Genomic DNA, 25,631 nt, shown 5'->3' with positions numbered 1-25,631 from the left:
GTCATTTCTTTCTCCATTTCAAAAACCAGTGTTTTAGTTTTACTTACGTTCACTTTCATTCCTTTCTCTTTTAAAGCTTCATGCATACAGTTTACCATCTCCTGTAACTCCTCCGCTGATGACGCCAGTATAACCTGATCGTCGGCATAGAGCAGACATTTGACGAGTAACTCATTCATCCTTAATCCACTTTTAGACTCTTTCAAATCTGTCAAACAGCTATCCATAAATAGGTTGAACAGCCACGGTGACGCAACACATCCTTGCCTAACGCCTTTCTCAATCTTAAACCACTCAGTGTGCGCTCCGTTTATCCTGACACAAGCACTCGAATCCTCATATAAGGATTTCAGTGCTCGTATTAAGAGACTGCTCACCCCATGCATAGAAAGTGCTGACCACAATTCATTCCTCTCAACTCTGTCATAGGCTTTTTCCAGATCTACGAATGTGCAATAGACTTTTTGACTCTTGGCCAAAAACTTTTCGGCTATGCACCGCAAGGAAAAGATCTGATCAGTACATCCCATTCCCTTTCGAAATCCCGCTTGAGCATCCCATATTTTGTCATCAGTTTCATTCCTGACTCTATTAATCAATACCTTAGCATACAATTTGCCGACGACGCTAAGCAGGCTTATACCACGATAATTTTTGCAGTCCAGCTGTGACCCTTTTCCTTTGTAAAGTGGCACGATAACAGCCTTACACCAATCTTTTGGTACTCGGCCGCTTCTCCAACACAAATTGAAAAGGCAGTACAACTGACTAGCTACTACGCCTTTTCCTGCTTTAAGCATCTCAACCGACACTCTATCACACCCAGCAGCCTTTCCCGCTTTCATACTCTTAAGTGCTTCCACAATTTCGAACATTTCAATTTCGCCTTCCATCTCATTCTCTTTTTCTTCGCTATAGCAGAAATCTTTCTTATTTCCTTCCTTTTTTTCAAATAAACTTTCAAAATAGTCCTTCCATATCTTTAGTACACATTCTTCTCCTTTCACAACGCTACCATCCTGGCATCTGATCCTAGTCAGCTCTCTGGTTATAGTATTTCCTCGGGCTGACCTTACGGATTTCCAGAATACTTTCAGATTTGACTGAAAGTCTTCTGATAGCCTTTTATCAAAATCCTCTTTATACTCTTCTTTCTTTCTAATCACAGCTTTCTTAACCAAATCTTTCATTTTCTTATATTCCTTACGTGCTTCATTCACATCTTCATCTATAACCTCTTGCATTCTTAAGTTAGCTTTTGCTGCTAACAAATCCAGCCATGCTTTCTTCTTTAATCGCACAAGTTCTTGCACATCTTTACTCATCCACGCATTTTTGTGATTTTTTCCTTTCCTTCTTCTACTTACACCACACACTTCAACAGCTACTTTCACAATTCTTTCTTTAAATTCCTTCCATCCATCTTCAATATCGCTCATTTCCTCTAAATCTTCAAATTCATCCTTCAGTCTATTAATATACTTCTTACCTACATCCATATCTTGCAAATTTTCTACTTTTACTCTTTCCAAAGCGCTGGTTTGCTCCCTTACCCTGTGCCGCCAGCGATTGAAGATACCCCTTATCCGGGATATCACCAGTAAATGGTCCGAGTCAATGCCAGCACCGCGATATGCACGGGTATCCAGCACTTTGTTCTTCAATCTTTCATCTACAATCACAAAGTCTATCATACTTTTTAAAATACCTTCCACTCTTGTGTAGGTGTGGATCTCTTTATGTTGAAACATTGAGTTCGACACAAAAAGATCCCACTCTAGACAAATTTCTAATACACTTCTTCCATTATCATTCACCTTTTCGTCACCAAACGCACCAAGCACCTTTTCATATCCATCACGCTTTACACCCACCCATCCATTAAAATCACCTAACATAATAATCTTCTCATTTGGCTTGGTAACTTTCAATACTTCTCTTACACTATTCCAGAACTCCTCGTTTTCGCTTTTTGCTGATGTTGTACCCCTCGAACCCACATCCCAAGGTGCATAAACACCTAGAACGAAGATCCGAGTGATTCCAACTTTCAGCCTAATCCATAGAAGACGAGGGCTGACACACTCATACTCATTCACGCACTCAGCCATTCGTGCAGAAAGAATTAGACCGACCCCCTGACAGCCTCGGCTGGTACTGGAAATTCCAGACCAATACGCCGTGTAAGGGCCGTGCTGCGTCGCGTCGCATCCTTTCCGCTTCGTTTCATTCACGCACAACACATCCAAACGTCTTTCATCCATCATCTGGCATACTTCCTCAATCTTATCCTTCATTCCTCCTCTTACATTCATCGTCGCAAAGCGGCTTTCAGCAGACCGCATACCGCTCCCGCCGGGAACGAGACGTGATGGGGTGCGGACACCATCGCCGCCATTTATATGCTTTTTACGGTTCATAATGCGATTCCCACGAGACGCTAGGGAAAAATTTTGTCCGCCCCAGCAGAGCCCCGCATGCCAGGGTAAGGCTAGCCATTACCTGGGGGTCGCCCAACCCCATGGCGGAAGTGGCACGCTCGAGACTAGGCTCGCCCCTAGCCATGCATCCATCGGCGCGGCAGACCTTAGATTGGCAGGGATTTACATTAAAGAGGAATCCCAAGTCTATCCCTTAGTCGGCTCTTACGACATCCGTGGGAAAGAGATGGAGTGGTCCTATTCTTTTGTAACCACCGGGAACCACACGGCATTCGGCATGGAGATCATACGGAAAACGGCGTATCTTCTGCCTTAGGTGAGTAAACCGAGAAAAAAAAATACAAAAAGTCGAGTAAGTAAGGTGAGATTAGCTGTCGGCAAGTGGTCGGGTACCAGGCTAGCAGCGGTCGCAAGGAGTGTCACTGGCGTTGCTGTGAAACGGAGCATGTAGGTTAAGGGTCCTCCGCGCTTTGTTAGCGCGCTCTAATCACTGGCGGCCCTCGACAGCACGCGACTCGAGGGCTCGCGGCTGCCGCGCACTAGCGTTTTGTGTCTTTCCCACTAACTAACCACCTATGTTCGCCTGGTATATCACATTACTTATTAACACAGTAAATTGTGAAATTAGAAAATTTTTATATTTCTTAGAAAATATGAATTCCTTATGTGATGGGCAGAGTCAATTATCTCGAAATGCGCGACGTTTAGCTGGACCACGATTCAGTGTAAAATGGTTTTAAATTAATACCCTCATTCAACCCTAAAAGAAATTTTTTCATGGAAAATGTTTGGTAGGTTTATTTCTTGGTAGGTATTCAGTAGGTTTTAAAACTGAACACATTTTCAGATACATACATATAAACATTGCGTTTTATTTGTTTTCATTTGAATTTCCGAATTTCGAAATATATATATTTTTTGCCAATACGCGATATGGATCTAGAATAAAATAAATATAAACTCAATAGATTTGCGAAGGTTTTATTTGATTTCCATTTGGCCAGGCATTGGATACGATATATAACCTAAGATACTGGCTGTATTCCAAGATACCTTTTAATTTTGTCGAATATACGTTGACTTTACTGTGCAGTATTTTCCGACTTCTATTATCTACGATCCTGGGTTGAAAATTAAATATTTCCTGTAGATAAAATATGTTTATGTGGGCTTCAAATTATCAAAGGTAATAATTATTATATGTTAATGAGTTTTCATGAAATTTAATGAAAGATACAAAACAGACCAACAATTAATTCTTTTGAAATGTGGTAACTGAAACTTTTTAATCCATAAATTCAAAAGATCCAGTTACTAACTACTAACTTCGGGCGAAGATTGCATTACTTTTGCTTGTTACATGGCTTTACGTCTGGTATTATGGGTACCATGAGTTCAGTCCATGAGCGTTGCGAGGTATATAAGCTGACCCCTAGAGTTTTCTATTGCTGATAAACTGTAATGCTCAAGAGGTCATAAATTTGCTTTGAATGAAATTGGCTTAACGCCTAGATTTTGTCTAACAAGTCTCTGTAAACGAAACGTGAAATGTATAAATGAAATTTAAGAAAGCATTAATAATAACTGATTTTAAACTTTTGCGTTACATTATACTATCATATTTATAAATAATACAGGTATTAAACGCGTGCGTAACGTACGTATTTTATTATGGACTCGATGACCCACGGATCATTGCTACATGATTCGAAACATCCGAAATAAAATAAAGGTATGTTACATGCGCGTAAAAATTAATAACTCTTTATTTTTGCTCCCTGTGTTCTGCCTCCTATTGAATCCTACAGTCCCCCTGTACATAATAAGTAGTACATGATATATATAGTTCTTACATACAAACATACATAAAATCACGCCTCCTTCCCCGAGGGGTAGGCAGAGACTACCTCTTTCCACTTGCCACGATCTCTGCATACTTCCATCGCTAGTTATTAGTTGATTAGAAGTCTGTTAATCCCTTTCACATAAATTACAGACACTAATAAGGCCATCGGTAGCCAAAATGAATGCTACTAGCAGTTCAGTAAATAATTTACTATATTCGAGAAATATCGCAACAATGGCTCGTAGTTCTTTATATAATCGCTACGTTCAGATCAGGATGTACGATACGCCCCGTCCATTCTAGTTTCGGAAAATTTATTGAACAGTCGCCGTGCTTTGAATTTGTAATTGGGGTTTATGAGAGATCTGTTTCAGTTTCCATCGGCGGAAAATGTTGATTTGTTTATTTTGATGACTATTTTCTAACTGTTTTTTTTTGTTCGTAGTTAATTTTATAGATAGAAATTGCTTGTTTGATCTCGATTTTAGCACAGCATAGATGCTTTGATAAATATGCCTATTTATTTCCTTAAAGTGGTCGCATTTCTCAACCGATCAAAAAATAATCGATCATCGAAGCATTTTTAATGACATTTAAAGTAATAGTAATGAATTGAATTCAATACAATTATCTCTCCGTTGCTTACACTATTATTTAAAGATTTACTGTGCTTATAGCATTAACCTGTTGTTTTAAAAAAATTAAAAGTTTTGAAAAAATAAATTAAAATTCCAAATGCATCGAAGCCAACTGAATTTTCTGCCAGTTTTATAATGAGGAGTGTTTCCTTGTCCCCTGTCAGCTCGGTGGAGGGGGTAAAACTCATTTCCGGTCTGTCGGCGGAAGCTAGTCGGCCAATAACTGCGGAAAAATTGTATTCAGTAGACTCTCGCCAGTCGCCTCTTTAAATCTTTAATTTTCTAGTGTCTTTTTTATTTTTATTACAGCCATGAGATTCTGAAAGAAGACGTCGATGTTGTTAATAAGATTGCTGTTACTTTTTGTTTTTATAAAAGCTTTTAAAAGAGAAATGAACTGTTTGTGCTACAATAAACGAAAAAAAAGAAATATTGAGTAGAAATTGGTAAATCACATCACACGTGCACGAACACGTGTTGTTTAACCTGTCCCTTATTATGTGTGGATTCCAAAGGAATAAATGACGGTGACGCTATCATGATCGAATTTACACATACACAAAAACACTTATAAATATGACGCATTCATCTGACATACATACATAAATAATTACGCCTCATCCACGGACTATTACTTACTACGTCTCTCCACTTACCACGACCCCTACGTAATGATTTCTTCATTCACATTCCTCAGTTTATGCAGGGTCGTCAGTAAGGTTCACTTGACCTGACCTTTCAAGACTTCATGTTAGAAAATATAAGTAATCCGAATCATACTTCCTCATTTATTTATTCATCATTTCTTCCACAGCAGTGGGTAGTTTCCAACTGTCATTTGTAATCAGGCCTCGGCAAATAAAACCCGCCCCACATTTTTTTGGCAACTCCGTCCAAGTTGGACAATCCTGGAACTCCGCCAGCTACAGATGTAGGCCGGGTTACATGCTGGCTACATACCAGTTACAATGTTATCTGTAGGCTTATGGGGTCATCGGTTCAATTCTAGTTTCGTAATGAAAATCTTGTGAACATTAGCGCTTGTAGTCTGTGAATACCCCTCCGGTAAAAAGGTGTGATTTAATTGTATTAGCGCTTATATATGTATCAATACAAATCCATACTTACATATACATATACTTATGATAAAAAAGATTTTTTTTTGTTCGTTTAAGTCTACTGAACTGATTTTGATAATATTTGGCACAAATTTAAAGGAAAAAAATCAAGCGTAGTTCATTTTCCCCCAAAGGTCTAAAAAAAGAGATTACAGATCAGAGGCGCATGCGGAAAACGCAACTTTTGGTCAAGTAAGAACCCTACGGGGCATACAAACAAGCTTTTATATAGGTTCACTTTTTGATGTTTTTAGTTTGTAAAATGAAAATAAATAAACTGACATTACGTTCGAGCAATCGTGTAAAAGTAATACAATTTAATTTCAAAACTTCTTATGCTCATAAAGGATTCAAACGACACGTGTCTACAAAGTTTATGTGAAATATTTGCTTCTTGCAAATGTGTATCTGTCTTCACATCTGTACTGAAATATCCCTCACTGCATATTCTCGAAAAGTTGAAACTACAGCGATAAGACCCTTGATGTCTTAAATTAAAGCGGAACGTGAAATATATCTGAACAAACGTAAAAACATAAAACAACGATGATATAGAAATAGAATTATGGTCGGTATCGCATACTCGTACATAACGCAGATTAGATGAGGTACTTACGTATTTATACCAATTAGATTATTTAAATAAAATCAAGTGCAAGGGTTGAGCAGATTAAATTTCATTTTTAGACGCTTCTGAACATCGCTTATCTGTCGGAGTAAATGGAAACGTAAAAAGCTTTTGTAAGCGATGTCATTGAAACTTAAATGTTCTAAATACAGAAACTAAATGTAAACAATTATTTAGAATATCTGGGTAACATTTTTTTTCAATTATTTAAATTAATCTAAGTAACATTACTTAAAGGTACAGTTATATAGTTACATATACATATAGTTATAAATAGTGATCGTACAGCAGTAACCTTATTACATTTAATAAATAGAAAAACTTGATAGGAGGACTTAGAAGGTACCCTTCTATATTTTCCTTATTTGTGACATGTAGTACTTTGTTGCCAGACTCATTTCCAAGTTTACTGCTCTTTCATTCTACTTAGCACGTAATGGTGCTTCAATGGAAGAATTTTCTTTTAAGGCATTTTTACTCGATAACTTTGGGACCGCGTTTTATTAGCCTTTTAATTAAGTAGGCCTCTCGGCTCTTTGTTTGCCTGACGACTATCATTATACTTTAATGTTGGAGTTGCCCCTTAAAAAATTATCCATTAAAAATGTATATTTTTTCTTTATGTCTAAATGAGAGAAGATAAAAGCCTTATATTATGCTGATTTGAATAAAATATGTCTTATAAGTATATTCTATTGCTTCCATGTTGGTCTGGTACTGAATAAAATACATAGTATATGCCATGTCCTTCTCTTCCCTCAGATTGTTAAAGTCGATTATGGGAAGGGATGTATTTTTAGCAAGCTACCTGTCACTTCCTCTGAATCTCAATTCCATCATCTAGCCTTGTGATTGTATAAGGTCTGGGCCTTAAAACTGAGTGACTAAATGTGTTTGGGTGATCTAATGTACATGATTAAGTATAGTAAGTAATTAAGTAGCATGTATATGTATTTTATCGTACTTTTTAAAAGCTTGAGAAGTAATATTATTCAATGGAATTTATTCTCAAAGGGCAAAAACGACGCAAGATTCCATCTACCATTTTCTTTCCAGGAAATGATAATAAAATTGTATATTCGTCTCCGTAGATTTCTCTTGTGATTCGTTTTGTCTCGACTGCAGCCAGGGATCGTATAGCGAGTTTATGAAAAAGAAAAATAAATATCTTTTCTCGTTGTTCCCGGCAGATGTGCATCTATACATTGCAATGCGACGCCGTTGCAAAGTCAAATCGTTCTATTTATTTGTAGCTTTTGCACCGTTAGCGACGCTCGTACAAAGTTATCTCTTACACTTTGCATCGACACGTTCCGCCTTTCTTGCATATTGAAACGATTGAAATAAAATAAGGTTATTTCTAGAAAATATCTTCGATATCACTTTACGTAACGTAATCATGCAAGTTTCCTACCTTATGACAATATTTATACAGACGAACAACCACTGCTTCTTGATTAGATACTGTTATCTGACAATATTTTACAAGTGGTTGTTTTTTTCATAGTGATCACGTTTGTCTTTCTCTGTTCCATTTTAATGTATTCCCAGTTGTACCCTCCACCACTGTGTTTTGAGATCTTTGAGGGTTCTTTAAGACGGTTTTTAGACGCTTATCATGAATAGGTCATCTTTCGTGCCATCAAGTGACGTGTTCATGTATTTTATTCTACCAACAAAATAAATCGACAATTAACTGCCTAATAATTAAATTTTGGCGAGTAAAATGTTTTATCAACAGTGTAATTAATAAATACACTGTTAATTAATAAAAAAATAATAACATACATACATACATACATACATAAAATCACGCCTCTTTCCCGGAGGGGTAGGCAGAGACTACCTCTTTCCACTTGCCACGATCTCTGCATACTTCTTTCGCTTCGTCCACATTCATAATTCTCTTCATACAAGCTCGGCGGTTTCGGGTACTTTTGACCTGACCCTTTACCAGGACGTCCTTAATTTGATCAAGATACGTTCGTCTAGGTCTTCCCACTCCGACCTTTCCCTCCACACTCTCCTTGTATATCTGCTTAGTCAACCTGCTTTCATTCATCCTCTCCACATGACCGAACCATCTTAACATACCCTTTTCTATTCCTGTAACTACATCTTCTTTCACATCACAACATTCCCTTATCACGCTGTTCCTTATCCTGTCACTCAATTTCACACCCATCATACTCCTTAACGCTCTCATTTCCACTGCATTTATTCTGCTTTCATGCTTCTTTTGCCATACCCAACTTTCACTCCCATACATTAATGTCGGGACCAACACGCCCCTGTGCACAGCCAGTCGAGCCTTTTTGGATAGTTTCTGACTGCTCATAAAGGCATGCAAAGCTCCATTCACCATGTTCCCCGCGTTCACTCTCCTTTCAATATCACTATCATACTTGCCATCTGATGTAAACTTTGATCCTAGATATACAAACTCTTTCACTTGCTCCACTTTTTCTCCTCCAATCAAAATATTACATGCTGTCATTTCTTTCTCCATTTCAAAAACCAGTGTTTTAGTTTTACTTACGTTCACTTTCATTCCTTTCTCTTTTAAAGCTTCATGCATACAGTTTACCATCTCCTGTAACTCCTCCGCTGATGACGCCAGTATAACCTGATCGTCGGCATAGAGCAGACATTTGACGAGTAACTCATTCATCCTTAATCCACTTTTAGACTCTTTCAAATCTGTCAAACAGCTATCCATAAATAGGTTGAACAGCCACGGTGACGCAACACATCCTTGCCTAACGCCTTTCTCAATCTTAAACCACTCAGTGTGCGCTCCGTTTATCCTGACACAAGCACTCGAATCCTCATATAAGGATTTCAGTGCTCGTATTAAGAGACTGCTCACCCCATGCATAGAAAGTGCTGACCACAATTCATTCCTCTCAACTCTGTCATAGGCCTTTTCCAGATCTACGAATGTGCAATAGACTTTTTGACTCTTGGCCAAAAACTTTTCGGCTATGCACCGCAAGGAAAAGACCTGATCAGTACATCCCATTCCCTTTCGAAATCCCGCTTGAGCATCCCATATTTTGTCATCAGTTTCATTCCTGACTCTATTAATCAATACCTTAGCATACAATTTGCCGACGACGCTAAGCAGGCTTATACCACGATAATTTTTGCAGTCCAGCTGTGACCCTTTTCCTTTGTAAAGTGGCACGATAACAGCCTTACACCAATCTTTTGGTACTCGGCCGCTTCTCCAACACAAATTGAAAAGGCAGTACAACTGACTAGCTACTACGCCTTTTCCTGCTTTAAGCATCTCGACCGACACTCTATCACACCCAGCAGCCTTTCCCGCTTTCATACTCTTAAGTGCTTCCACAATTTCGAACATTTCAATTTCGCCTTCCATCTCATTCTCTTTTTCTTCGCTATAGCAGAAATCTTTCTTATTTCCTTCCTTTTTTTCAAATAAACTTTCAAAATAGTCCTTCCATATCTTTAGTACACATTCTTCTCCTTTCACAACGCTACCATCCTGGCATCTGATCCTAGTCAGCTCTCTGGTTATAGTATTTCCTCGGGCTGACCTTACGGATTTCCAGAATACTTTCAGATTTGACTGAAAGTCTTCTGATAGCCTTTTATCAAAATCCTCTTTATACTCTTCTTTCTTTCTAATCACAGCTTTCTTAACCAAATCTTTCATTTTCTTATATTCCTTACGTGCTTCATTCACATCTTCATCTATAACCTCTTGCATTCTTAAGTTAGCTTTTGCTGCTAACAAATCCAGCCATGCTTTCTTCTTTAATCGCACAAGTGTATAATAATAACCATGAAATATTAAAATGTATCTAAATTAGTTTCGTGTTATTTTTACACACACACTACACTTATATTTCTAAAGAGAACGCTGCTGTGCTTTGTTACGGCACGACGCGCTAATTCCGCATTTATTTTATTTTATGTTACAGTCGTACAGTAGTAGAGTAATCCTATTGGAGCGTGCCGGGATATTGCATCGTCACGCTAAAACAAAGGGCGTATGTGTTTGTTGAATCGGATCGGTCGGAATGAGCGGGATTTAAGGATTCAGGTTGACAGCGGATCAACCGATTTCAATAAATGTTATTCCATTTATACGCCTCTGGTGCGCGATATCCACTTTGATAAGTCCATTCACTCCACTTCAGATTGAGGGAATGAATTAAGTTACTGAATTTATGTACAGTTATTGTCTTTTAAATAGTAAGATAAAGTATTCGTTGTAAATTCGATTATTTATTACAGCTTGAAAGTGATTGCATATTACCTTAGTACATTTCAAGTTTATTAATCGTAACATTTTACCTACTTACACATGACTGTTTATTGGTTTCATGCGGTTTTTATTGTCCTTAAATTATTAGTACAATGATGACACATTGTCAAAAGAATTTCATAATTAAATTTTCACTATGTAATATGTCTGCTTTTCTTTTTCAGGTATGTAAATTGGTATTGAATTTTCCTTTCGGATTAACGTAAGTATTATAATTTATAAATACAATATCTCAACCCTAGAGTTTTTTAATTAAAATAATGTTTCAATTTGATACCTTATATATCTTGTAATCAAATGTTCATTCATTAACCACAAATATCTTTATACTTTTATAACAATGCATAGATCGCATTAGTGTTGCCGATAGATACTTTTACAATCGATTGTTTTAATGGTAAAAGGCCATACTATCGATATGCCTATTTAAAATATTGACAGTATTATTCTGCATCAAAAGTATTGCATCAAAACGGCTATAAAATATTATCGACACAACTTTATTTTTGAAACTATTGACTTCAATAGTTTTAGTTAGTTGATTTTCTTAACGCTATTTTAATTAATAGGTGGCTATCGTGCGGCATTATTAGTTTGATAAGCTTGTTTAGTTCTTTTCCCAAAATTATTTCCATGTAGAACTTATTTATATGTTCAAAGAGCGTATGCGGAATTTCAAATCAACAGGGTGTCGGGTGTGAGGATTTTAATTATTTTTAATTATCCCACGGGAGCCCATGTCGGCGGTCGCTGAACAATTTGAATATTCATCCAATGAAGAGATCCGCCATTATTTTTCTAGAGTCTCTCTAACCTAATTTCGAATAATGAGCCCTGCGTGTAAAACAAAGGGTGGATAGAAAAGACCTTTTCTCTAAAATCAAATTTCTCAAGTGGCCTCATTAAAATGTTAATACATTTTTATGGTTTCGAAAACAGCAAATTAAAAATATGGAATACTTATATACATAAACGGTCTAAGTCTCTCTCATATTCGCAAATTCCCGGTTTCACCCTATACCTACTATTTTTCATCGAAGTCCGTGGTCTGCTTTCTTGCATTTGAAAATATTAACGATATCTAGCCTATAAGGAAACCTTAAAAATTTGCAACATATAATGCATCGCATTAAAACATTACAAGATGTTGTACGAAAACATACGTTACTTTAAGGCTTTTTGGGGGCTTGGTGTCAAGGATACGATAAAATATTTTTATATTTTTAATAAACAATCTCACCGCCAAACGAAAGTGTTCAAAATTATATTTTGAAAAGAGCACACCTCTCAAAAGTAACAACAATAAAACACTTGTCAAAATAGAAGTTTAATTTCTGTACTCGTTTTGTTTTGTGATTGCGGGCGCGGTGACAATGCAGTTAGCTCGAAAATTGAATGTCCGCGTTTTGTTTCGCCTGTCGTCCTTCTTAATTATTTTTGTTTGTAAACAATGCGAATGAAATTCGAATTTGTGTTTGAACAACGCGTATCTAAAGTAATATAAATGCGGCTGAAGTTATATTGTCAAAAGCATTTGCAAACATAATTGTGTTGCGGACTTTTTAAGTTAAAAGGGCCTTATTCATGAAAAATTAACGGTACATATTGTATACGGTAGTTATAGTTAAAATTGTATAGTATAAAAATTATATAGTTAAAAGCCTATGTATTATATAAAGTTAATATTGTTAAATTCATATGATGTAAAGTGACAGGGCCGGCCTCGTCGAACTTTAAAGGACAAATGTATGTGTGTACATATGTCATTCGATATATAACAATCTTTTTATTAAATCCCGTTCTCCATTCAAAGGATCTTCTTTATACTCGTATTTTTTAAGATTCTTTCTTATAAATTTGAGACCAGAAATTCAACAAGCAATGTTATGTTCAAGACCCCTATTCCAGACCTCATTTGCTGGGCGGACGTGTTCACATAGCTTCAACAAACGTCAAATTTTTCTTCCCAAATATATTGGCCATTTAGTTCCATCAGTAAACCTTATTCTTGTATTTTCCCGCTTTCTTTATATTTTTGTTTAAGAAAATGAACTTTATATAAACCTCAAACAATTAAGAATGAAATAATGAAGCTTTTTTAATCTTAGAAGAAGAAAAATATATCCAATCTCCAGTGGCGTAGTAAAGTTTTAATAAAATTTAAAACCGAGCGAATATCCAAAACTTTGCCTGTAAGAAATTTCATAATGCGATAAGGATTTTCTTTTATTTTTTTTTTTATAATATATAATTATTTACTTAACTTGTCGCATCGCATCGCAAAATACAGTCATTCGTACCGCATCGCAAAATAAATTAATGAGGCGTAAGGTTGAAAAATTATTTCATTTCCCATACCTGTTCACACGCCCGGTTACCCGGATATTGCTTGACTGATGCGATCCGGATATAAATCAGACTGACTCGACGCCATTTTCTCTTACTATTTCTCTTATTTTTTTATCTGAAATTGCGAACGATTTATTTCCTTACGGGCTGTGCGGTTAGGATGATGTTAGTTCAAGTGATAAATAGCTGGTTATTTACAATTTCTTTTTGTCTTTGTAAGACAAAAAAAACTGTATTTGTCTTGAATTTTTCCTTAATTTTGTCTTCATATATCAGACTATGTAGTATATTAATAAAGGATTGTTTTTTGTTCTTGTCAAAAAACAAACGAATTAGTGAAGTAAAACGATATTCGATAAAATCCAGCTATTAAGATCTTATCTAATAGCTGAATAACTGGATCAACTTTTAACCGGATTATGCAACAGGCGGATGGCTAGTGTAGTGATTAATATACCTAGCCCTTAGAGTAACTAGATTACCTATAGAACCTATAAATAAATCAAAGTCGAATAAGAAAATAGGTCCGATTATATTTATAGAAAGTCGTTTGGTTGTTAACGATTAAATGAAAAGGAATATAAATCATTTTAAAGGACTCTGCTGCATAATCTTCATATGTTCCTTCAAACTTTCTATAAAAATCCATCGTAAAGAAACTGGTCTAAGCGCGCTCTACATATAACCGGGAGTATATCCGGGCCGGGTCAACGTTTCGCTTCATCAGTATTCAACCGGCTGGACTCATCAGCCGTGCGTATTATATTGCTACACCCGGGTATCCGGGTATCAGTGTCCGGATATAAATCACGAGGTGACTACATAACAGGCTCAATGAGTACGAAACTAATGAAAGTTATTTCATAAATATATGGGTTGCTTTTCACTTGAAGAACTCTTAAAAATCGGTATAATTTTTATACATTTCAATAGTTAGACTATAAATAAATATTAAAACTATAAAATAAATAAATAAACTATGAAATAGACAAGTTAAATAGCTTACTTTGAGTTTAAGTAAAAAGTTAGAGAGATAGAGAAGATAAGGCATTTACCTGGTCAACGTTTGTGAATTGACTTCAGGAATTTGTTGACTTCTACGTAAGAATGCACACAGACAATTATTCGAATAATCCGATAACACGATTAAGGAGAGAAACAGTTATGATCGACGTTGATGATTAAACCGATTGTGGTAAGAAAAATTTCACCACAATGAAGTACGAGCGGTTTGTTGAGAAATCGGATATACGAAATTAAAACTGTAAGATGTAAATATATTTACTTTCCATTCTATTAGCCGTGTGGTTCCCGGCACCATTACAAAAGAATAGGACCACTCCATCTCTTTCCCACGGATGTCGTAAGAGCCGACTAAGGGATAGACTTGGGATTTCTCTTTAATGTAAATCCCTGCCAATCTAAGGTCTGCCGCGCCGATGGATGCATGGCTAGGGGCGAGCCTAGTCTCGAGCGTGCCACTTCCGCCATGGGGTTGGGCGACCCCCAGGTAATGGCTAGCCTTACCCTGGCATGCGGGGCTCTGCTGGGGCGGACAAAATTTTTCCCTAGCGTCTCGTGGGAATCGCATTATGAACCTTAAAAAGCATATAAATGGCGGCGATGGTGTCCGCACCCCATCACGTCTCGTTCCCGGCGGGAGCGGTATGCGGTCTGCTGAAAGCCGCTTTGCGACGATGAATGTAAGAGGAGGAATGAAGGATAAGATTGAGGAAGTATGCCAGATGATGGATGAAAGACGTTTGGATGTGTTGTGCGTGAATGAAACGAAGCGGAAAGGATGCGACGCGACGCAGCACGGCCCTTACACGGCGTATTGGTCTGGAATTTCCAGTACCAGCCGAGGCTGTCAAGGGGTCGGTCTAATTCTTTCTGCACGAATGGCTGAGTGCGTGAATGAGTATGAGTGTGTCAGCCCTCGTCTTCTATGGATTAGGCTGAAAGTTGGAATCACTCGGATCTTCGTTCTAGGTGTTTATGCACCTTGGGATGTGGGTTCGAGGGGTACAACATCAGCAAAAAGCGAAAACGAGGAGTTCTGGAATAGTGTAAGAGAAGTATTGAAAGTTACCAAGCCAAATGAGAAGATTATTATGTTAGGTGATTTTAATGGATGGGTGGGTGTAAAGCGTGATGGATATGAAAAGGTGCTTGGTGCGTTTGGTGACGAAAAGGTGAATGATAATGGAAGAAGTGTATTAGAAATTTGTCTAGAGTGGGATCTTTTTGTGTCGAACTCAATGTTTCAACATAAAGAGATCCACACCTACACAAGAGTGGAAGGTATTTTAAAAAGTATGATAGACTTTGTGATTGTAGATGAAAGATTGAAGAACAAAGTGCTGGATACCCGTGCATATCGCGGTGCTGGCATTGACTCGGACCATTTACTGGTGATATCCCGGATAAGGGGTATCTTCAATCGCTGGCGGCACAGGGTAAGGGAGCAAACCAGCGCTTTGGAAAGAGTAAAAGTAGAAAATTTGCAAGATATGGATGTAGGTAAGAAGTATATTAATAGACTGAAGGATGAATTTGAAGATTTAGATGAAATGAGCGATATTGAAGATGGATGGAAGGAATTTAAAGAAAGAATTGTGAAAGTAGCTGTTGAAGTGTGTGGTGTAAGTAGAAGAAGGAAAGGAAAAAATCACAAAAAGAGGTTATAGATGAAGATGTGAATGAAGCACGTAAGGAATATAAGAAAATGAAAGATTTGGTTAAGAAAGCTGTGATTAGAAAGAAAGAAGAGTATAAAGAGGATTTTGATAAAAGGCTATCAGAAGACTTTCAGTCAAATCTGAAAGTATTCTGGAAATCCGTAAGGTCAGCCCGAGGAAATACTATAACCAGAGAGCTGACTAGGATCAGATGCCAGGATGGTAGCGTTGTGAAAGGAGAAGAATGTGTACTAAAGATATGGAAGGACTATTATGAAAGTTTATTTGAAAAAAAGGAAGGAAATAAGAAAGATTTCTGCTATAGCGAAGAAAAAGAGAATGAGATGGAAGGCGAAATTGAAATGTTCGAAATTGTGGAAGCACTTAAGAGTATGAAAGCGGGAAAGGCTGCTGGGTGTGATAGAGTGTCGGTCGAGATGCTTAAAGCAGGAAAAGGCGTAGTAGCTAGTCAGTTGTACTGCCTTTTCAATTTGTGTTGGAGAAGCGGCCGAGTACCAAAAGATTGGTGTAAGGCTGTTATCGTGCCACTTTACAAAGGAAAAGGGTCACAGCTGGACTGCAAAAATTATCGTGGTATAAGCCTGCTTAGCGTCGTCGGCAAATTGTATGCTAAGGTATTGATTAATAGAGTCAGGAATGAAACTGATGACAAAATATGGGATGCTCAAGCGGGATTTCGAAAGGGAATGGGATGTACTGATCAGGTCTTTTCCTTGCGGTGCATAGCCGAAAAGTTTTTGGCCAAGAGTCAAAAAGTCTATTGCACATTCGTAGATCTGGAAAAGGCCTATGACAGAGTTGAGAGGAATGAATTGTGGTCAGCACTTTCTATGCATGGGGTGAGCAGTCTCTTAATACGAGCACTGAAATCCTTATATGAGGATTCGAGTGCTTGTGTCAGGATAAACGGAGCGCACACTGAGTGGTTTAAGATTGAGAAAGGCGTTAGGCAAGGATGTGTTGCGTCACCGTGGCTGTTCAACCTATTTATGGATAGCTGTTTGACAGATTTGAAAGAGTCTAAAAGTGGATTAAGGATGAATGAGTTACTCGTCAAATGTCTGCTCTATGCCGACGATCAGGTTATACTGGCGTCATCAGCGGAGGAGTTACAGGAGATGGTAAACTGTATGCATGAAGCTTTAAAAGAGAAAGGAATGAAAGTGAACGTAAGTAAAACTAAAACACTGGTTTTTGAAATGGAGAAAGAAATGACAGCATGTAATATTTTGATTGGAGGAGAAAAAGTGGAGCAAGTGAAAGAGTTTGTATATCTAGGATCAAAGTTTACATCAGATGGCAAGTATGATAGTGATATTGAAAGGAGAGTGAACGCGGGGAACATGGTGAATGGAGCTTTGCATGCCTTTATGAGCAGTCAGAAACTATCCAAAAAGGCTCGACTGGCTGTGCACAGGGGCGTGTTGGTCCCGACATTAATGTATGGGAGTGAAAGTTGGGTATGGCAAAAGAAGCATGAAAGCAGAATAAATGCAGTGGAAATGAGAGCGTTAAGGAGTATGATGGGTGTGAAATTGAGTGACAGGATAAGGAACAGCGTGATAAGGGAATGTTGTGATGTGAAAGAAGATGTAGTTACAGGAATAGAAAAGGGTATGTTAAGATGGTTCGGTCATGTGGAGAGGATGAATGAAAGCAGGTTGACTAAGCAGATATACAAGGAGAGTGTGGAGGGAAAGGTCGGAGTGGGAAGACCTAGACGAACGTATCTTGATCAAATTAAGGACGTCCTGGTAAAGGGTCAGGTCAAAAGTACCCGAAACCGCCGAGCTTGTATGAAGAGAGTTATGAATGTGGACGAAGCGAAAGAAGTATGCAGAGATCGTGGCAAGTGGAAAGAGGTAGTCTCTGCCTACCCCTCCGGGAAAGAGGCGTGATTTTATGTATGTATGTATGTCCATTCTATTATAAGACCACTTATAAGTTAATTAACACATTTGATTGAAACCCATAAACTACTAGTTATTAAAAAAATCCTTTCCTTCGCATGTCGCGGGAATCAGAGTAATTTTCACAGAACTAATATTGAATAGAAGTGAATATATTTTCACTGAACGAGTTTGTCATTTGCATATTCTGAATGTTAACTTTAATGTGTTTCAATTAAACCATTGAGCTGATTTCTAGATTTATTTTAAATGCGGGTGTTAACACGGACCTAACTTTTTATTGAGTGCGAGGATTTTCAAATTAGTGAAGCTCAAGTTCTGCGATTTTCGCAAGTATTTATTATATAATTTCGTCATTGATTAAGGTTAAAAGAATTTATTTTCTCTATAAATACTTGCATACATAAATATAATCACATCTACATATATTCCTTGCGGGGTAAACAGAGCTAACAGTCTTGAAAAGACTGAATGGCCACGTTCAGCTATTTGGCTTAATGATAGAATTGAGATTGCTTACCCATCGCTTAAAAAAGAAACCCAAGTTTGTAAGCCTATCCCTTAGTCGCCTTTTACGACATCCATGGGAAAGAGATGGAGTGATCCTATTCTTTTTTTGTATTGGGGCCGGGAACCACACGGCACTTTCTTCTTAGTTCTTAATTTTTGAGGAGGATAAGGATGTACGTACATATATGTAAATGTTATGTACTTGTAATGATTTAAATATATGGACTTTGCAACATATTTACAAATAAATCTTAGTTGCAGGTAACTTTCTGAACGACTCTCCATATTCATAACTCATTCTTATCTTAATCTTAACTAATTGTGGGCACATAACGGGAAATTTAATTAAAATATGATATCCTGCAGATAAAACCACATTCTGTACATAAAAGATTAACCATTTACATATCAATGATTTGCTTATGGATAAAATTAATAATACGATAGTTATATCTGACCGTTTGAGTTATTATCCTGGTTTCCATATGCCACCTATACTATTGTACGGGTGTTCAAATAATCCTGAAGAAACAATAACACTGAGTGGGCAGGGTATCGCTATCTTGTCGGATAAGAGGAAACAATGCGAGCAGAATATTGATTGGCTCTTAAACTAAGCCATGGTTTTGCGAAGACATCTCAAGGCTTGCTATACATTGCCTCAGCTAAATGAAAGGCATTTAATATAACACGATATCTACGGGTAATGAATGATGTCGGATTTCTGCAGAGCGCAGTTTCTTGTTGCTAAATCATTTTGATTATTTCAGAGAGTGAAGAGTGTGATATTACTTTAACTTAGAGTATTATTTGAAGTTTCTGGAGAATCAGGGATTTTTTTTAATATAAATCTTCTTCTTCCACCTGGTTTTAAGTCTCAGGTGCATCCTCACCTCACTGGAGAGGCGCCCGGGGTTATGGAGTACTCAAACTAATATACATGACTTTTGAAAATAGTCATTGGTACATGGCGGGAGGTGGGATTCGAACCTGTGCCTTTCTGCGCATAATGCATTTTAACCTTACCGTTTCGACCAACGACGCTATCATTATATGGATAATATGCAGATAAAACGTTTGATATGTTCATGAAATCGTTATTAAAGTTTGGTAGTCGTACATTTGACTATACGAGTAATATCCACACACATAATGCTTTAATATTTTTATGTAAGTTTTTTGAACTCTCAGAAAAGTATCCTACATTAAGAAGAGCAGAAATAAAAGAGTATTGCGGGCAGCGAATGCTAAGTGCATTTCAGATTTTACACAAACAGTTTTATAAGAATAATTATACTCAACAGCTGTACAGAATGCGTACATTAAACACCGCAAATGAGGATTCTCTTTGGATAATTTGGCCATAAAGCTTGCTAAAGCATAGCGAAACAAAAATGGCGACGAGGGAATTGGAGGCATGTTCGGAATGATTCAAAAACAAACGTAACCGTTAGCAGGAGCTGCATGTTCGCGCGTTAGCAATGTACAGGGTGAATGCAACGGACAAAGTGCGGCACTGGACTTTGTAAATCACGATTATTTAGGAATACCAGCCTCGCTTTGTTCGAACATACGGCATGTTCTTGGTAATATAGAACCTTTTTATTATTTGATGGCTAAAACTTACATTAGCCATTAAATAATATAAGGTTCTCTATTGTAAAACTAGATTTAGGCAAGCGGCTCTCCTCCCGCATGAAAAGTACATTTTCCGCACTGCACTTTATGTTTACAAAATTTTATGAAACTCGGTTTTTTGTTTTAATTGTAAAGACATAACAAACTTACTTTCGCATTTATAATATAAGTAAGAGAAAAAAAGTTGCTTAAAGAGAGTTAGGTTATGTGGATGAAGCAAAAGTAGTATGCAAGGATCGTTGTAAGTATAAAAATTTAGTCTCTGCCTATCCTTTAGGGAAAGAGACGTCATTTTAGCCTGTAGGCGAAGCACGTAACGGAATTGGAGGCATGTCCAAAAGGTTCCAAAATAAGCGTAGGGGAACCATTAGCAGTAACTACATGTTCACACGTTAGCAATGCACTGGGTGAATGCACCGGACTTTGCAGCTCACAATTATTTAGGAATACCAGACTTGCTTTGTCCGAATTTATCCGTGTAAATGCGAGATGCATTTGATCAGTGGGTATTTTTTTTATTTTTAAATATGACTTTATTGGCCATAGCTATCTAGCGTGGTAATGCAGCATGTGTTCCTGGGCACTGCTTTTTTTATTTATTTAATATATATCCTTTTTTGATTAATGATTTGTATCTGATTTCTTTACAATGTACGTATAATGTAATATGATTAGACATTTATTTTCGAATTTAGTTTTTATACTTACAAATTTAATACTTGAAGACTGAATTTGAACAGTACTGGTTGATCAGGCAACTACGGGATAACAAAGGGATCAAAACTTATCTGTTAGTAAAATCTCATTGTAATTTTTGTAATAGATATGTTGGTCCTCACCAAAGACCTGAAGTGGGTCCGAAATTATACTAGGCTCTAGTAAAGCAACCAGAACTATAATATTATATACCAGAACTATGACCAGAACTATAATATAAGATAATACTGAATCTCTTAAAATATTAAATCTGTAAGGCTTTGTAAGCTTTGCGAGGAACTTTTAAAAACAAATCACACTGGCTCCACATTTCTGGTTCAATGGAGTTAGCGCTTGTGTAGTGTCGATGAAACAACTTTGTATGCCCCGGACGATTTGTTCTGCAGTCTGAGGAGACCACATCGCTTGCATAGCGCACTGGGCAGATAGAAGTGAAATTCTATTGGTTTATTTATGACTTCTATTTGGAATTTACATTTTAGTTGTTCTGCATTTTGAGTGTGGAATTTGAATAATTTTGAATGCTCGGTGGTATTTTGTAACAAGCTGAAATTTGGCGGTTAGTGCCGTGTGGTTTCCGGCATTTTAGAAATAGAACTACTCTATATCTTCCCATGGATTTCGTAAAAGTCCACTAGGGATAGGCTTATCAATTTGTATTCCTCTTGTAGGCGATGGGCTAGCAACCTAACATTATTTGAATCTCAATTCCATCATATAGCCATACAGGCGGCCTTCTATACTTTTCAAGACAATTGGCTCTGTTTGTTCCGCAAAGGATATAAGGTTCCTTGGGTAAGTGTAAGTGAATTACTGAGATGAACATCACGAAATTCCCACGAGAATGGGGAATAAACGACAATTATTGTTTTTCGCGGGAACTGCCAGAATAAAGTAGTGATGGTATATAATTGCCCCAAAAAATAGCTTAAAAACTTTTTAATATCATCCATAAACAAAAGGTTTCCGCTTCTAAACTCTAACGTCTTGGTGTTTCTCATTTTCCATTCAGCGGATTTTGCAAAGCGCTGACTAGGCTCGAGCGCTTTTCTTTAAATGACTCAGTGACTTTTGAAGAGGGCTCCGACTGAGATTATCAAAGGTAAATGGGCCCCATTTATGTTTTGTATCTTTGACGCTTCACAAAAGATCGGTTAGGTGCGGCTGAATGATTTTTTTGACACATTTAGAGGCATTGGCAGTTTTGCTAACACACAGAAAACTGATATGCTTCGAGCACAAGAATATAACATATTTGATTTATTCCAGTCGGATACCACTATTTGTGATCCTCCTACCGTGAGTATTATTAACAATTTCTCGTCTGATCCCACTTGCAGTTTGTACGTCCCAACGGATCCTACTACATTCTTGCAAAGTTAAAAAAGGGGTATGTACAGTCAGGAAAAAAGTCATTCGTTAAAAATCAACATTCATTTATTTACAACAATTATCACAGATATCATAGAAAAATAAATCATCACAGAAAACACTTTACATTTAAATTAAAACTATCAAATATTAATTACAACGACTAGCTTCAAATCAACTTGTTATCTTAACTAAAAATATAGATAAGTCATTCATATAATCTGTATATAAAAATTTACAAAATAAGGAAATAAAATAAAAAGAAATCATAATCTTAACTTTTCCAGGCAGTGACCAACTGTGATTTTACCTGACAAAAGTTCATTAGTTACGTGTTTAAACCAGTTGTCGTTAGCAATCACTTTGGTTAGTCTTCGCTTCGGGTTCGGCAGCTCAAAATTATGCTTTTTAATGTTAACCTTTTGAAGACTGGCATCATCTTTTAAAACTTTTAAGAGTTGAAATAAATTGGGTTTCTTTGGCAGAGTACTGTTTAGTTTTTTATGCCAAGATTCTACAGCATTGGTTGTGCGGTGACGTTGATTATGAACACACCAAATGTTGACAAAATTTTCGTCTTCCAGCCATTGTGTCACCATATAATCGTTGAATTGTTGAATTTCATTAGATTCAGGACTGTCTTCCATTAAATAGCACCACCCGTCTGAGATGAATTCTCGAGGTAGCAGCGGCAGGAGAGCTGAGAGCGCTACATGTTTTCGGAGTCTCTTTTCTTTAGTTAAATTTAGCGCTTTAGCCTTCTTCCACACGTTGTGTGAAAAATGAAAGTAACATCCTTTTACTTCGACTGAAGGGAAAACTTTTGATATGGCATTCATAGCCGCTTGTTCATAATCTGTCACATATATCAACGGTTCCCAATCTGGAATATGTTCCTTTAATACTTGAAAAAGTGTTGTGTAAATTTCTTCAGTTTTTCTATTCAGCAACACGTACATTAAAGGCACTATTCTTGTGTGCTCTTCATTGCTTCCGAGATCGCCGTGTATAGAATAAAGTTGTACAAATGGTTTTGGGCAGCACTCAAAAGTTCCGTCACTAAAATAAATCTTGATATGTTTAATTTGTTCCAGGACTTCGCTATCAGCAAAAACTATAATTCGAGTTTCGGAAGATTCATTATAGTAGTCGGCAAGAACAAATTCCTTGAACTGCAAAGGAACTATAACTTCTTCAGGCAAATTGCATTGTATTTTTGTCACTCCGGCTTTCTTATTTCTGGCATTATATAAAGAAGATTTAATGTTTCCGAATGACGGAAGCTTTTTTAAGAGATCCAAGCCTGCATTTTCGAATTCTGACATAAAGTTGTTGTAAATATTGGGTATTGGTGAAAAATTCGAAGATAGAACCTTTTCTCGGCATTCATGTAATTTTTGATCTACTACATTTTTTATTTCGTCCGGCTTACATTGGTGACTTTTTTCTTTTATAATGTTGTTTTCCTGATGAAAAAAAAAACTTCAAGTTAGATTACACACTTTAATGAATAATAATAATACTGTTAGACTAATCCACACAGCGCCATCTAGCCCCAAGCTAAGCAACTAAATGCTTATGTTATGCGTGCTAGATTAACGGATATTCCTACTATTTATAATAGTTTTTTTTGTTGTATATATGTCGCAGTCATCTGGTTGAATCTACTATTTGATTGAATGACTAGCTCCTATATTGAATGACGATATTCAATTGAATGACTAAAGGACAATTCGTCAAGTCGTGTAACGTTTAACGTCTTGACTGAACGTCATTTAGCGAAGTCGTTGAATGGGATATAGCCCATTTTGTAATGTTTGGTTAGGATGACCATGAGTTCGCAACTTAAAAGTTAACCTTACTTTAAATAAAAATAAGTTAATTATAAAATATCTCGTTAAATAGAATCTGTACGACTTTGTAATATTTGATTAGGGTGAACATAAGTTCGCTAATTTCGTAAAATTAAAAAGGTAACCTTACTTTACATAACAAAAATGAGGACATGATATGTTGCAGGATAATATGGCACACCTTATTTATGATATCACAAATAAGGCACTTTAACGCTAATTTAATCGAAAAGAATTTCAATACAGTGCTTTCTGTGCAAGCTGTTTGACGCCACATTTGTTTTGGTGACTACTAGCGCTGCAGTGGGAAAAAAATGAACTAAATTTGAATCACCTGACTGATTTTACGTCCGCCCTGTTCAAAGAGCTATGTTACAATCAGCTAACTAGTTGGACGTTGAGTGACGCTTGTTCTATCAACGTTTAGCCTAGTGATTCAATTGAATATCGTCATTCAATAAAGGAGCTAGTCATTTAATCAAAAAGCAGATTCAACCAGATGACTGCGACATATACACATTATACATAGTAACACCCAGACCCATCACAGATAGTAAAATTCATCATTTCATTTTCTGCCCGGCCGGGGATCGAACCCGGGACCCGTGCATAGCAAACCCGCCATGGTGACCACTACGCTACTCAGGTCGTCAAAATGAATCAATGAATGAGCCAAAAAATTAAAGCAAGTCAGTTCGTTATTTTATGTGGATATAAAGTAGCTCATACCTTTATATTTATATATGCCGGGCACTTTTTGCGCCAATTCACGCATCTCCACGTAATACATCCACTTTTGAATGTTATTTTCTTAGTATATTGGTAACCAGCCCGCAACAAAACTGCACCACCGTTCCTCTGTATAATTGTGAACTCACCACCAGAGTTATTAGAGGTAGAGGGCTTGCTATTACCTTCTGACATTTCCTAAAACGAATAACATTTTCATTATTATACATCAATTAAAAACATAAAGTTCTAGGATAATGATGATAATAAAATTGATGTGTTGAAATAAACGTTAATCTTTTCTATAAACGAAATATAACTATTCTCTGCCATGCCTTAACTGTTCTATAACAATAAAACTTTGTAAATGAAAATAGAATTTAATAAATCTATAGCAATCGTTTAATATTACAAGATGCGTACTTACTGTCTAGTAATTCACTTCAACACGTCACGTACAATGAGATGCACATAATTTCACATTGGAAAGCAAAATGACGACTGGCAATTAGAATAAAGATAACCCCTTTCTCAAGGTCAACTAGCTCTAAGTATGAAACAATTCCTGGAAATATTAGTTATACTTGTCTCTGATTGGATGGACAAGCGCGCCTACTACGTTCGCAGGTAAAAAAGCTGCATGTATGGCTATTATTACTTTTTTTAAATTAGTATCATTATGATAGTAGAAATTATGTTACTGGCTGTACTAAAAATATGTTTAAACCACTAGTAGGATCAGAATGGAATATATAATAAATTAAAAAAAGTTGATCCCACTGGTATATTATGCAAGTGGTATCCGACGGGAATAAAAAAATAAATAAAATAATCGTGATCCCACTGGGATCAAAACTTAGTAGTATCAGACTGGAATAAATCTT

At 36.8% G+C, this 25,631-nt stretch overlaps 2 protein-coding genes across 5 annotated transcripts in view; one reads left to right on the top strand and one right to left on the bottom strand.

Moving 5' to 3' along the window:
* The window catches only part of LOC106130319 (amyloid-beta-like protein), a 149,505-nt gene that overhangs the window by 22,257 nt on the left and 101,617 nt on the right, over positions 1-25,631 (top strand). The gene's annotated exons all lie outside the window — the stretch shown is intronic.
* LOC106142574 (uncharacterized) lies at positions 22,078-25,629 on the bottom strand. 2 transcript variants are annotated; one of them, XM_060948247.1, is made up of 3 exons: positions 25,175-25,629; positions 24,748-24,945; positions 22,078-23,631 (listed from the first exon to the last, which is right to left on the bottom strand). In XM_060948247.1, the coding sequence occupies exons 2-3, from the start codon at positions 24,940-24,942 to the stop codon at positions 22,432-22,434; spliced, it is 1,395 nt and encodes a 464-aa protein (XP_060804230.1). In that variant the 5' UTR covers positions 24,943-24,945; positions 25,175-25,629; the 3' UTR covers positions 22,078-22,431. The 2 variants fall into 2 exon arrangements, with proteins under 2 accessions (XP_060804230.1, XP_013199835.2); XM_013344381.2 differs by having other exon boundaries at positions 24,748-25,629.

This window comes from Amyelois transitella, chromosome 15 (assembly GCF_032362555.1).
Source record: "Amyelois transitella isolate CPQ chromosome 15, ilAmyTran1.1, whole genome shotgun sequence".
Classification (NCBI taxonomy): Eukaryota; Metazoa; Arthropoda; class Insecta; order Lepidoptera; family Pyralidae; genus Amyelois; species Amyelois transitella.
Note: the sequence above shows the minus strand (reverse complement) of the source record. Positions and strands in the feature narration are given on the sequence as shown.

Excerpts from the sequence above, each read along its gene's own strand:
- LOC106142574 (XM_013344381.2), bottom strand. The coding sequence starts at position 24,942 with ATGTCAGAAGGTAATAGCAAGCCCTCTACCTCTAATAACTCTGGTGGT. Across the intron at positions 23,632-24,747 it reads CGGCATATATAAATATAAAG|GAAAACAACATTATAAAAGA; the intron begins GTATGAGCTACT and ends TTTTTTCATCAG.